Here is a 13,797-nt window from a genome sequence, read left to right as displayed (position 1 = left end):
TTTAAGCCACTCCTCAATTGGAATGGGCTTCCAGCTTTTTTGGCAATTTTTTTTAAAAATTTAAGTCTAATTGACATAGTTAATCACACTAATATTACATGCCCAGTTAAAAACTGGTGAGAGAGGTGTTGAATATGAAAAGTCACAAATTTGTGCCAAAATAGCATGCAACAAAATTCAGACTTTTATTTAACGACCAAAAATTGCTGCAAATCCTTTAATCATTTACCTCATAGTTCTGAGAAAATATGCAATTGCTATTTGACGTCTAAGAAAAATTGTGGGCAGCACGGTGGCTCAGTGGTTAGCACTGTTACTTTGCAGCACTTGGGTCCTCAGTTCACATCCCACCAAGGACAACACCTGCAAGGAGTTTGTATGTTCGCCCTGTGTTTGAGTCGGTTTCCTCTGGTTTCCAACCACATTCCAAAGACATAATGATAGGGAATTTAAATTGTGTGCCCCAATAAGGATAGCCATGTCTTTTCATATCTGTAAAGTGCCACAGAATATGATGGCGCTTTATAACTAAATATTAAATGTCAAGAGAGCTATAGCAAATCTCATGCAGTTATGCCTCTCGAAGATATACAAATAAATATAATTTTTCTCAAAGGAGTTGTCGGGGGAATAGACATTTTTTACAAAATGCTCCGATTGGTTGCAAATCACCACTGCGGTCAGTAATTGGCTGCAGAGATGATCACATGTTCCTGTAACAGGCCATATCATCAGTGCAGTAGCATAAAGTACAGACCAGTGACTGACCTGGCAGTGTTGAACAGGAGTGGAAAGGGATTGGTGAGGTGAGCATGGTTTCCGCTATTTGACAATCCAATCTGGGCATTTAGTAAAAAGTGTTTGCTGCCAAGATGACATCTTTTATAGGCTAATAATACTTCATTAGTAATATAACTTATACTTCTAACAACTAAATAATTCCTACTGTAACTTGAAAAACGATTAATAATTAATAATAAAAATAATTTTCTAAATCTGTATTGGATTTTAGGCCAACCATTGGAGGAAAGTATTGCTTAGGAGAAAGGAAAAGACACCGATCGTGCAATATCGATGTAAGTAGAGTAGAATAAGAATGGGTAGATTGGCACATTCCTTTCCAAAACATGTAATGATGACTTACTGTACATGTAAATTTTAAACATTATTATGTTACAAAAAAAATACAATTTTATGTCAGTTTTAGCCAACCCTTACAATTGACAGTAGATTTTTTTCAACAAAAAATGGTGTAAATTTACTTAAATGATGCATGAGGCAAGATATACAGTATCATTCAAAAGTTTGGACACATCTGTTCATGTAGTGGTTTTCCTTTTTCTTATTGGAATGTACACATTGTAGATGCAGACGTAAAAGGAACCTGTCGCCAGATATAGCGCTATTAACCTTGCAAAGGATTCTCTACAAAGTATTAAAAATGAACATTTTACTTAAGTTAATTTCTCCAATTACTTTTGAGTCCCTGAAATGAGGAGGCTTTGTAGAAAAATGGTTGCAATTCCTAAACGTTTCACAGGATTATTATTATTATTATTGTTTATTGTTATAGCGCCATTTATTCCATGGCGCTTTACATGTAAGGAGGGGTATACATAATAAAAACAAGTACAATAATCTTAAACAATACAAGTCATAACTGGTACAGGAGAGAGGACCCTGCCCATGAAGGCTCACAATCTACAAGATTATCACAGCATTTGGGTTCAGTCATTGCTCTGAGTATACAGAGTGGCCACTGTAACCGCACCCCCGGTCCTGAGTGACACTGGCTGTACATTGCAAAGGATGGCCTCACATTTCATCCGTTTTTCACCGGATCCGTCGAAAATTGGTTTTCCTGTGGCTGGAGAAAACGGACATAGTAATGTTTTTTCTATCCGTTGAAAAAACGAACAGCGACAGATCCGGTGCCATATGGCATTTTCTAGAATGGAAGCCTATGGAATCGGATCCGTCAAATAATGGATTTCGGTGACAGATTCCATTTTTTTAACCCCTTAGCGACCGCCGATACGCCTTTTAACGGCGGCCGCTAAGGGTACATAAACCACAGCGCCGTTAATTAACGGCGCTATGGAAAAAGTGAATAGCGCCCCCCAGAGGCCGATTTTCTCCGGGGTCTCGGCTGCCGGGGGTAGCCGAGACCCCAGAGAACATGATTCGGGGGGTTTTTAACCCACCCCGCATTTGCGATCGCCGGTAATTAACTGTTTACCCGCGATCGAAAAAAAAAAAACAACGCGATCTCTTTTTAATTTCTCTGTCCTCTGATGTGATCGCACATCGGAGGACAGAGAAAAGGGGTCCCAGGTGGCCCCCCAATACTCACCTATCTCCCCCGATGCTCCTCGTGTCTCCCGGTGGGCGCCGCCATCTTCAAAATGGCGGGCGCATGCGCAGTGCGCCCGCCGGCCGGCACCGGGAGAATCTTTGGGGTCTCGGCTGCCGGGGGTAGCCGAGACCCCAAAGAGCATGATCGGGGTCGGTTTTACCGACCCCTGTTTTGCGATCGCCGGTAATTAACTGTTTACCGGCGACCGCAAAAAAAAAAAAAAAAGTAAAGTGTAATTCTCTGTCCTCTGATGTGATCGCACATCAGAGGACAGAGAAATAGGGGGATTCGGGGACCCTACAATACTCACCTGTGTCCCTGGATCCTCTTGCTGCTCCTCCTGGCCGCCGGCAGAAGAAAATGGCGGGCGCATGCGCAGTGCGCCCGCCATCTGTCTCCATCTGCCGGCCGGCAGGAGAACAGCAGTTGGGGCTAAAATTAGGGTTAGGGTTAGGGGTAGGGTTAGGGGTAGGGGTAGGGTTAGGGCTAGGGCTAGGGTTAGGGCTAGGGTTAGGGCTAAATTTAGGGTTAGGGTTGGGGCTAAATTTAGGGTTAGGCTTCTTTCACACTTACGTCGGTACGGGGCCGTCGCAATGCGTCGGCCCGACATACCGACGCACGTTGTGAAAATTGTGCACAACGTGGGCAGCAGCTGTAGTTTTTCAACGCATCCGCTGCCCAATCTATGTCCTGGGGAGGAGGGGGCGGAGTTACGGCCACGCATGCGCGGTCAGAAATGGCGGATGCGACGTACAAAAAAACGTTTTATTGAACGTTTTTTTGTGCCGACGGTCCGCCAAAACACAACTGATCCAGTGCACGACGGATGCGACGTGTGGCCATCCGTCACGATCCGTCGGCAATACAGGTCTATGGGCAAAAAACGCATCCTGCAGGCACATTTGCAGGATCCGGTTCTTGTCCAAAACGACGGATTGCGACGGAATGCCAAACGACGCAAGTGTCAAAGTAGCCTTAGGGCTAGGGTTAGGGTTGGGGCTAAAGTTAGGGCTAGGGTTGGGGCTAAAGTTAGGGTTAGAGCTGGGATTAGGGTTAGGGTTTGGATTAGGGTTGGTATTAGGGTTAGGGTTGGCATTAGGGTTACGCTTGGGATTAGGGTTAGGTTTGGGATTAGGGTTAAGGTTAGGGTTGTGATTAGGGGTGTATTGGGATTAGGGTTAGGTTTGAGGTTAGGGTTGAGATTAGGATTAGGGGTGTGTTGGATTTAGGGTTTTGATTAGGGTTATGGTTAGGGTTGACATTAGGGTTGTTTTGGGGTAAGGGTTGTGATTATGGTTAGGGTTAGTGATTAGGATTATGGATCAGGTTGGGATTAGGGATAGGGGTGTGTTGGGGTTAGAGTTGGAGCTAGAATTGGGGGGTTTCCACTGTTTAGGTACATCAGGGGGTCTCCAAACACGACAGCCAATTTTGCGCTCAAAAAGTCAAATGGTGCTCCCTCCCTTCTGAGCTCTGCCGTGCGCCCAAACAGTGGGTTACCCCCACATATGGGGCATCAGCGTACTCGGGATAAATTGGACAACAACTTCTGGGGTCCAATTTCTCTTGTTACCCTTGTGAAAATAAAAACTTGGGGGCTACAATATCTTTTTTTGTGAAAAAAAAAATATTTTTTATTTTCACGACTCTGCATTCTAAACTTCTGTGAAGCACTTGGGCATTCAAAGTTCTCTCCACACATCTAGATAAGTTCCTTGGGGGGTCTAGTTTCCAAAATGGGGTCACTTGTGGGGGGTTACTACAGTTTAGGTACATCAGGGGCTCTGCAATCGCAGCATAATGCCCACAGACCATTCTATCAAAGTCTGCATTCCAAAAAGGCGCTCCTTCCCTTCCGAGCTCTGCCGTGCGCCCAAACAGTGGTTTACCCCCACATATGGTACATCAGCGTACTCGGGATAAATTGGACAACAACTATTGCAGTCCAATTTCTCCTGTTACCCTTGTGAAAATAAAAACTTGGGGGCTACAATATCTTTTTTGTGGAAAAAAAAATATTTTTTATTTTCACGGCTCTGCATTATAAACTTCTGTGAAGCACTTGGGCATTCAAGGTTCTCACCACACATCTAGATAAGTTCCATGGGGGGTCTAGTTTCCAAAATGGGGTCACTTGTGGGGGATTTCTACTGTTTAGGCACATCAGTGGCTCTCCAAACGCGACATGGCGTCCGATCTCTATTCCAGCCAATTCTACATTGAAAAAGTAAAACGGCACTCTTTCTCTTCCAAGCTCTGCGGTGCGCCCAAACAGTGGTTTACCCCCACATATTGGGTATCGACGTACTCAGGAGAAATTGCACAACAACTTTAGTGGTCTAATTTCTCCTGTTACCCTTGTGAAAATAAAAATTTGTGGGCAAAAAGATCATTTTTGTAGAAAAAATGCAATTTTTTTTTTCACGGCTCTACGTTATAAACTTCTGTGAAGCACATGGGGGTTCAAAGTGCTCACCACACATCTAGATAAGTTCCTTAAGGGGTCTAGTTTCCAAAATGGTGTCACTTGTGGGGGGTTTCCACTGTTTAGGCACATCAGGGGCTCTCCAAACGCGACATGGCGTCCAATCTCAATTCCAGCCAATTCTACATTGAAAAAGTAAAACGGCACTCCTTCCCTTCCGAGCTCTGCCGTGCGCCCAAACAGTGGTTTACCCCCACATATGGCGCATCAGCGTACTCGGGATAAATTGGACAACAACTATTGCAGTCCAATTTCTCCTGTTACCCTTGTGAAAATAAAAACTTGGGGGCTATAATATCTTTTTTGTGGAAAAAATAATATTTTTTATTTTCTTGACTCTGCATTCTAAACTTCTGTGAACCACTTGGGCATTCAAAGTTCTCACCACACATCTAGATAAGTTCCTTGGGGGGTCTAGTTTCCAAAATGGGGTCACTTGTGGAGGGTTTCTACTGGTTAGGTACATCAGGGGCTCTGCAAACGCAACATAATACCCGCAGACCATTCTATCAAAGTCTGCATTTCAAAACGGCGCTCCTTCCTTCCGAGCTCTGCTGTGCGCCCAAACAGTGGTTTACCCCCACATATGGGGTACTAGCATACTCAGGACAAATTGAACAACAACTTTTGGGGTCCAATTTCTCTTGTTACCCTTGTGAAAATAAAACTTGGGGGCTAAAAAATCTTTTTTGTGGAAAAAAATATTTTTTATTTTCACGGCTCTGCATTATAAACTTCTGTGAAGCACGTGGGCATTCAAGGTTCTCACCACACATCTAGATAAGTTCCATGGGGGGGTCTAGTTTCCAAAATGGGGTCACTTGTGGGGGGTTTCCACTGTTTAGGCACATCAGAGGCTCTCCAAACGCAACATGGCGTCCAATCTCAATTCCAGCCAATTCTACATTGAAAAAGTAAAACGGCGCTCCTTCACTTCCAAGCTCTGCGGTGCGCCCAAACAGTGGTTTACCCTCACATATGGAAAAGTAAAACGGCGCTCCTTCACTTCCAAGCTCTGCGGTGCGCCCAAACAGTGGTTTACCCTCACATATGGGGTATCGACGTATTCAGGAGAAATCGCACAACAACTTTTGTGGTCTAATTTCTCCTGTTACCCTTGTGAAAATAAGAATTTGTGGGCGAAAAGATCATTTTTGTGTAAACAACAGTGATTTTTTATTTTCACGGCTCTACGTTATAAACTTCTGTGAAGCACTTGGGGGTTCAAAGTGCTCACCACACATCTAGATAAGTTCCTTAAGGGGTCTAGTTTCCAAAATGGTGTCACTTGTGGGGAGTTTCCACTGTTTAGGCACATCAGGGGCTCTCTAAACGTGACATGGCGTCCGATCTCAATTCCAGCCAATTCTACATTGAAAAAGTGAAACGGAGGTCCTTCACTTCTAAGTTCTGCGGTGCGCCCAAAAAGTGGTTTACCCCCACATATGGGGTATTGGCGTATTCAGGAGAAATTGCATAACAAAATTTATGGTTACATTTCTGTTTTTACACTTGTGAAAATAAAAAAATTGGTTCTGAATTAAGATGTTTGCAAAAAAAAGTTAAATGTTCATTTTTTCCTTCCACACTGTTTCGGTTCCTGTGAAGCACGTAATGGGTTAATAAACTTCTTGAATGTGGTTTTGAGAACCTTGAGGGGTGTAGTTTTTAGAATGGTGTCACACTTCATTATTTTCTATCATATAGACCCCTCAAAATGACTTCAAATGTGATGTGGTCCCTAAAAAAAAATGGTGTTGTAAAAATGAGAAATTGCTGGTCAACTTTTAACCCTTATAACTCCCTAACAAAAAAAAATTTTGTTTCCAAAATTGTGCTGATGTAAAGTAGACATGTGGGAAATGTTATTTATTAACTATTTTTCGTGACATATCTCTCTGATTTAAGGGCATAAAAATACAAAGTTTGAAAATTGCAAAATTTTAAAAATTTTCGCCATATTTCCGTTTTTTTCATAAATAATTGCAAGTAATATTGAAGAAATGTTACCACTAACATGAAGTACAATATGTCACGAAAAAACAATCTCAGAATCAGCGGGACCCGTTGAAGCGTTCCAGAGTTATAACCTCACAAAGTGACAGTGGTCAGAATTGCAAAAATTGGCCTGGTCATTAAGTACCAAATTGGCTCTGTCACTAAGGGGTTAAACTAAGCATGCATTTTCCATTTTGGTATCTCTATCTATTCCTCACTGTATTGAGCGGGACGATGTGACCGCTCACACAGGACCTGCTGCCAGCGGCCGCTGAGAGGAGACATCACGGGAGCTGGGAGCAGGTTGAGTATTTCCCGGCCGGCAGGCAAGCGGGGAAGGGGGGGGGGGGGTGCACAGGGGATGGGAGGCGGGAGGGGATGCACAAACTTTATCTTTAAGGGAAAATAAATAACAAAACATGGGTTTTTCATTCCTTCTCTCCAGCGAACTGCTGGGGAGAAGGGATGAATACCAGCTTCAGCACCACACGCAGCGGGGACAGCGCTTACTGTAGCGCTGTCTCTCCTGCGGGCGGTACGTGCACACGGAGGAGAGTGCACACTGTTCTCCGTGTGCACGTGTGCTGTCCGTATTGTGGTCCGTGCTGCCGGTAAAAAACGGACATGTCCACGAGTTTTGCACACGGTCACACGGCCCGTGTGAAAGCACGCACATGTGCAGAAACACATAGATCCTAATGGGTCTACGTGTGTCAGTGTCTCCGGTACATGACAAAACTGACACTACACGTACCGGAGACACTGACGTGTGAAAGAGGCCTAATACTGTTCATGCAGAGTGACATACACTCCAGCAGAGAAAAGAGTAGGCTAAATATCCGGCTAAGCGGCAGACCAGTAATAATAACACAACGAAGCAACCACTAGGCGACAGTGGAGTAGCCAGAGAGCCAGGTAGACACCTAAGACGAATGGAGTACAAAAGGGGGCAATACAAAACACGAAGTCGGAAGAGAGCCAAGGTCAGTAGCCGGTCAATAGAAGAGATATCAGCAGGGACAGGCTGAATAAGTCAAGGACGCGAGTAAGTCAAACATCAGGAAATCCCAACTCACGAAGAGATGAGCAGGAACAGGTCGGGAGAGGGTAAGACACGGGAAGGGTCAGGTGAATGCAGTAGGACAGATCAAGAACTCACCAGAGCCAGCTACTCACGCTGAAGGCATGCAATATAACTGGCACTGCACACAGGTAGCAACACCAAGATATAGCAGACCGAAAACAGGAACGAGGCAGGGAAAGTTAACCTCTGACATGATCAGACCGGGAAAAGAAAAACAAGGAAATCCCAGCCTGGATCATGACATGGTTGAATCTGAGCAGAAAGTATAGCCTTGTACACTTCAGAATTCTTCTGGCTGCTTCTGTCTTCAGTCACATCTACTATATAATTGTCTAAGGGCCACTTCCGTCCGTCTTTCTGTCTGTCTGTCTTTCTGCCACAGATATTCATTGGTCGCGACCTCTGTCTGTCATGGAATCCAAGTCACTGATTGGTCTCGCCAGTTGTCTGACATGGCTGCCGCGACCAATCAGCGACGGCCACAGTCCGATTAGTCCCTCCCTACTCCCCTGCAGTCAGGTGCCCGCTCCATACTCCCCACAGTCACCGCTCACACAGGGTTAATGCCAGCAGTAACGGACCGCGTTATGCCTCGGGTAACTCACTTCGTTACCGCCGCTATTAACCCTATGTGACCAAGTTTTTACTATTGATGCTGCCTATGCAGTGTCAATAGTAAAAAGATCTAATGTTAAAAATAATTTAAAAAAATAAAAAATCATCAAATACTCACCCTCAGGCACCTTTCCCGCTCTTTGCGATGTTCCGGTGCTAAGGATGGTATGCGACAAGGACCTTCCATGATGTCACGGTCATGTGACCGCGACGTCATCACAGGTCCTGCGCGCCTGCGTGAGAAGGACCTTCCATAACGTCACGGTCACGTGACCGCGATGTCATCACAGGTCCTGCGCGAGAAGGACCTTCCATAACGTCATGGTCATGTGACCGCGACGTCATCACAGGTCCTGCGCGCCTACGCGAGAAGGACCTGCCATGACGTCACGGTCATGTGACAGCGGCGTCATCACACCCTGGCACCAGAAGCTGGTGACAGAACTACGAGGGGCCCTCGGATCGGAAGGTGAGTATAGGTTTATTTTTTATTTTTTAACCTGTGACAAATGTCGCTGGGCGATATACCAAGTAGCTGGGCAATATACTACGTGTCTCTGTGTTGTATACTACGTCACTGGGCAATATACTACGTGGCTGGGCAATATACTACGTAACTGGGCAATATAGTACGTGACTGGGCAATATACTACGTGGGCTGTGCAATATAATACATGGCTCCGTGCTGTATAGTACGTCACTGGGCAATATACTACGTAACTGGGCAATATACTACGTAACTGGGCAATATACTAGGTGGCTGGACAATATGCTCTGTGCTGTATACTACACCGCTGGGCAATATACTACATGGCTGGGCAATATACTATATGGCTGGGCAATATACTATGAGGACATATTCTAGAATACCTGATGCGTTAGAATCGGGCCACCATCTAGTCATCAATAAACACTAGTGACCCAGTGCCATGTGAAGCCATACATGCCCTTGTCATCACACTGCCTCCACCATGTTTTACAGAGGATTTGGTGTGGTTTGGATCATGAGCCGTTCCAAGCCTTCTCCATACCTTCTTCTTCCCATCATTCTGGTACAGGATGATCTTTGTTTCATCTGTCCAAAGAATGCTTTTCCAGGACTGAGCTGACTTCTTTAGATTTTTTTTGGCAAAGTCTAATCTCGCCTTTCTATATTTAAGACTGATTAATAGTTTGCACCTTGTGGCGAACCCTCTGTATATCCCCTCATGAAGTCTTCTCTTTATGGTAGACTTAGATATCGAAACATCTACTTCCCTTGCGTAGATGTTGTGGAGAGGTTTTTCTTCTGCATGGGAAGGATTCTGCAATCATCCACCTCTGTCTCCCATGGATATCCAGGCCTTTTGCAATACCCAAGCTCACTAGTGCTCCCTTTTTTTTGCAAAATACACCAAACTGTGTATTTTGCTACTTGTAAGGCTAGTTTCACACTAGTGTTCAGCAGGGCTGTGGAGGGCTGCGGACTTCCTCTGTGAAGCCCCACCCACTGCCACGCCTCTTCATTCAGTTCCACTTACGGCTGCATGCGGCATGCATACCCTATCTTTAACATTGGGTACGCAGGCCATGCGGATGTTTACGGATGTATGCGGATGCCTCCGCATGCGTCGTTTTGACGGTGCAGTGACCGCACAAAATTGCAACTTGTTGCATTTGGTGCAGGTCGTCGCACCATCAAAACAACGCATGTGGCGGCATCCGCATACATTGGCATGGCCTGCGTACCCAATGTTAAAGATAGGGCACGCACGCCACATGCAGCCATAGGTGAAGAGGGGCGGCAGTGGGAGGGGCTTCACAGTGGAAGTCCACAGCCCTGCTGAATGCTAGTGTGAAACTAGCCTAACATTTCTACTATCTCCCTGATGGATTTTTTTTTCAGCCTACTGATTTATGTTTCCCTTCTTATGAGAGCTCCTTTGACAGCTTTCAAATGCAAATGCTGCACCTGGAATCAGCTCCAGACCTTTCACCTGCCTAATGGATGATGGATTAATGATGGAATAGATCATGCAGCCTATTAAAGAGCTTCTGAGATAATTGTCCAATTACTTTTGGTCCCTTTAAAAAAAGGAAGCTACATACTAAAGAGCTGTAATTCCTAAAGGCTTACTCCAAGTAAGATTTGAATACCCTAATATTAAAGCCAACAGTCTGCACTTTAAGTCCAGATTGATATATAACTGTATTTTAAATACGTTTTGGTAAACAGCTAAAATGTCAAAACTTGTGTCACTGTCCAAATATTTCTGACTCTAATTTGTATGAAAACAATAAGTAAAGAAACCCATGTGAAACAAACCAGAATATGTATTAAACTTTAGATTCCTCAAATAAATCCCTTTTACTCAAATCATATCATTGCACACCCTTGGAATTATCTCAGGCGGCTTCATCAGGTAAGTCACCTGGAATGGCTTTCAATGAACAGGTATGTCTTGTCAAGAGTTAATTTGTGGAATCAGTGACCTTCACAAAGTGTGATTCTCAGGTATGTTTTGCAATGTTTTGGCAGTGTTGGTACACAGTTCCTTACAGAGCTAAGCCTTATTCCAAAAATTATTCCAAAACTGTTCTAAGCCCGAATATAGGAAGAACCAATGAAGTAAGAAAAGAGTAAAACAGTCCATCATTACTTTAAAACACAAAGGTCAGCCAGTTCAGAAAAGTGTTAGAACCTTGAAGGTTATCATCAATTGCAGTCATGAAGGCCATCAATCGTTATAAAGAAACTGAAACTCATGAGTCACTGGAAAGGAATAAAACGAATTACCTCTGCTTCCATGAGAATGAAAGAATCTAAGGGTTAACACATGTTCTAGTTTGTATTGCACATGTTTCTTTACTCCTTGTTTCCATATGTGTAACTTCATGGTTCTCCTGCTTTCAATCTGAATCTACATTGTACATATTCCAAGAAGGACAAGGAAATCCATTGCATAAACATGTCTGTCAAAACTTTTAACCCATTTTAAAAAGATTATGTTACATGATCTCCATTGGAAAGTAGGGTGGTTGTATCATGCAATCCTCAGCAGTTCATATCTTCCACTATGGATGCCCACTTGATGAGGAGCAGGAGGTCACCCATACTAACGATTGGTGGGGCATCTATTAATCTAAGGCCGGGGTCACACTTGCGATCGCAATGCGAGAAACTAGCGCGAGTCTCTCGCATCAATACCGGACACTGCCGCCGGCACTCGGTTCAGCTGCATAGAGTTTCTGCATTGCACTCGCAAGTGTGACACCGGCCTAATTTGTGTCCTCAATAATTTAGGTAGGAAACAAAAGATACAAGATAAAAATCACAGTTATTTCATTAGCTGATTTTTTTAAAACTTTTGAATAAAATCTTCTACAATTTGTTCTCAGTTTAGGATTGACATCGATTATTTTGTAATTACTGGAGATGTAATTTATTTTCTACTTGATCAGAAAATAAAAGAAAAATAACAATGAACTTTATCCTTGCTTACACAGTGTTAGTGGTATCTGGGGAAATAAAGTATTGGTTTGATAAGTGACTAAACTAAAGTTATTTTTTGCAGGATTGTCCACCAGGGTCACAGGATTTTCGGGAGATACAGTGTGCAGAATTTGACAATGTGGCATTTAGGGGAAAATATTATTCTTGGAAAAGTTACAAAGGAGGTAGGAGTCTTGAATATTAAAGGGAACTTGTCACTTTTAAAACGATATCTGATCTACAGGCAGGATAGACAGGAGGAGCTGATCAGATTTATTAACTTTTTTGTGATAAAAGTTTCATTAAAACTTTTTAATGAAAAGTTTAATCACTTAAATCCCTGGTATGTATCCAGTGGGCGGTCATATTTAGTGGTTGATGGTCTGACTGTGCATGCAGAGATGGCTGTCACTCACTGAGTAGGACCGCCCACTGGACTCTAGCAGACAAATACCAGGGACTTCAATGGATAAAATACAAATTATACTGAATCTTTTCCAACAAACCTGCATATCGTTCAGCTCTGCTTCTCCTTCTCTCTGCTAAGCTGTTTACAGATTGGACTGCATGTACAATGTGACAGGTTCATTTAAATGTAAGTATGAGGCTAGGCAAACACTTGTCCTATTAATCTCTGTATATGATAATATATTCATTGTTTCTAACAGATGACAGCCTGGTACATAAATCTCAAATATGTTTGTTAAAAAGCTTTTGCTTCAATTTTGCATACATATATTAAGAAGTGATATCCTATTCCTTATATAGCGACAACTTATTCTGCAGCGCTGGATGGGAATTGTCGCTAATCACCTTATTCCCTGTTCGCCTCACTCTAATTACCCGATCTCCAGTGCACATATGCACAATAAGGACAATTTTATAGAAACCAACTGGTATATTTTCGATTGTTGGGGGAAGCTGGACTACCCAGAGAAAACCTTAGCAAACACAAATTCATGGAACTGCTCCGAAGATTAATTTCATGGTCAACATTAGCTTCAATAAGAAGGATGGATGACTAAGTCATTATATCTATTTATTTAAAAAAAAAAAAACACAGTGTTTTATACCCAGCAGCTATCCTCTACTTTGTCAGCCAGATTTCTATACCCACCACCTCCTCCCTTGCTACTTTACTGGGGAATTTGTCCCCTGGGAGATTCCACACTTACATCTAAAGTGGAAGATTTAGTAGAAAAGCTCAACTCAGCACATTCCTAGATAGAGTGAGAGGTGCAAAGGGGAACTGAGGCCGAGAACAGCTTAATGCACAACAGATGCAGCCGTCTGCCTCCAGTGATCAGGGTGCTCCCCGTATTTATACGAAAAGATCTGCATTTTTTAATTCCCTTTTTTACATAATGTTAACCTTTCACAAATTGGCTTACAAAAAGATAGGAAACTTATGGCCAAGACTTATCAAACTTTTGTCAGTATGAAACACAGCTGGGCTTGGAGCGAGCAGGCTTCTCCGATGGTTAGAATGAGGTCCTGAACTCTGTTTTATGAAACAATATTGTTTTCAGGCATTTTAACCAATGAGACACATGTCCAAGACAATTGGTCAGTGTCTCACACACCAAGATCCTGAAAACAATATGCCTAGAGGGTTTTTCTATCTGGGAGGACAACATCTGCCGGTAGGCTGTATATGAGGCATATGGATGTCACAGAGAAGTATCTCCTTCTGCCAGACTCAGACTACATCTGAATGGCCACCGTGGAATTTTACATTTCCTGCGCTACAACTTAGTGATGCGAAACCCCTTGGCCCTGATTCATCA

The 13,797-nt window shown here is 43.4% G+C and overlaps 1 protein-coding gene across 4 annotated transcripts in view; it reads left to right on the top strand.

Annotated features, from left to right (window-relative positions):
* The window catches only part of ADAMTS10 (ADAM metallopeptidase with thrombospondin type 1 motif 10), a 240,291-nt gene that overhangs the window by 140,330 nt on the left and 86,164 nt on the right, over positions 1–13,797 (top strand). For all 4 annotated transcript variants that reach the window (XM_069741673.1, XM_069741682.1, XM_069741657.1 and 1 more), the window contains 2 exons: positions 1,013–1,076; positions 12,093–12,195. In XM_069741673.1, the coding sequence (XP_069597774.1) occupies positions 1,013–1,076; positions 12,093–12,195 (167 nt within the window). The remainder of the gene's footprint in view (positions 1–1,012; positions 1,077–12,092; positions 12,196–13,797) is intronic.

Source organism: Ranitomeya imitator, chromosome 1, assembly GCF_032444005.1.
Source record: "Ranitomeya imitator isolate aRanImi1 chromosome 1, aRanImi1.pri, whole genome shotgun sequence".
Lineage (NCBI taxonomy): Eukaryota > Metazoa > Chordata > Amphibia > Anura > Dendrobatidae > Ranitomeya > Ranitomeya imitator.
The sequence above is the reverse complement of the archived record's forward strand: the minus strand, read 5'-3'. Positions and strand labels throughout refer to the sequence as shown.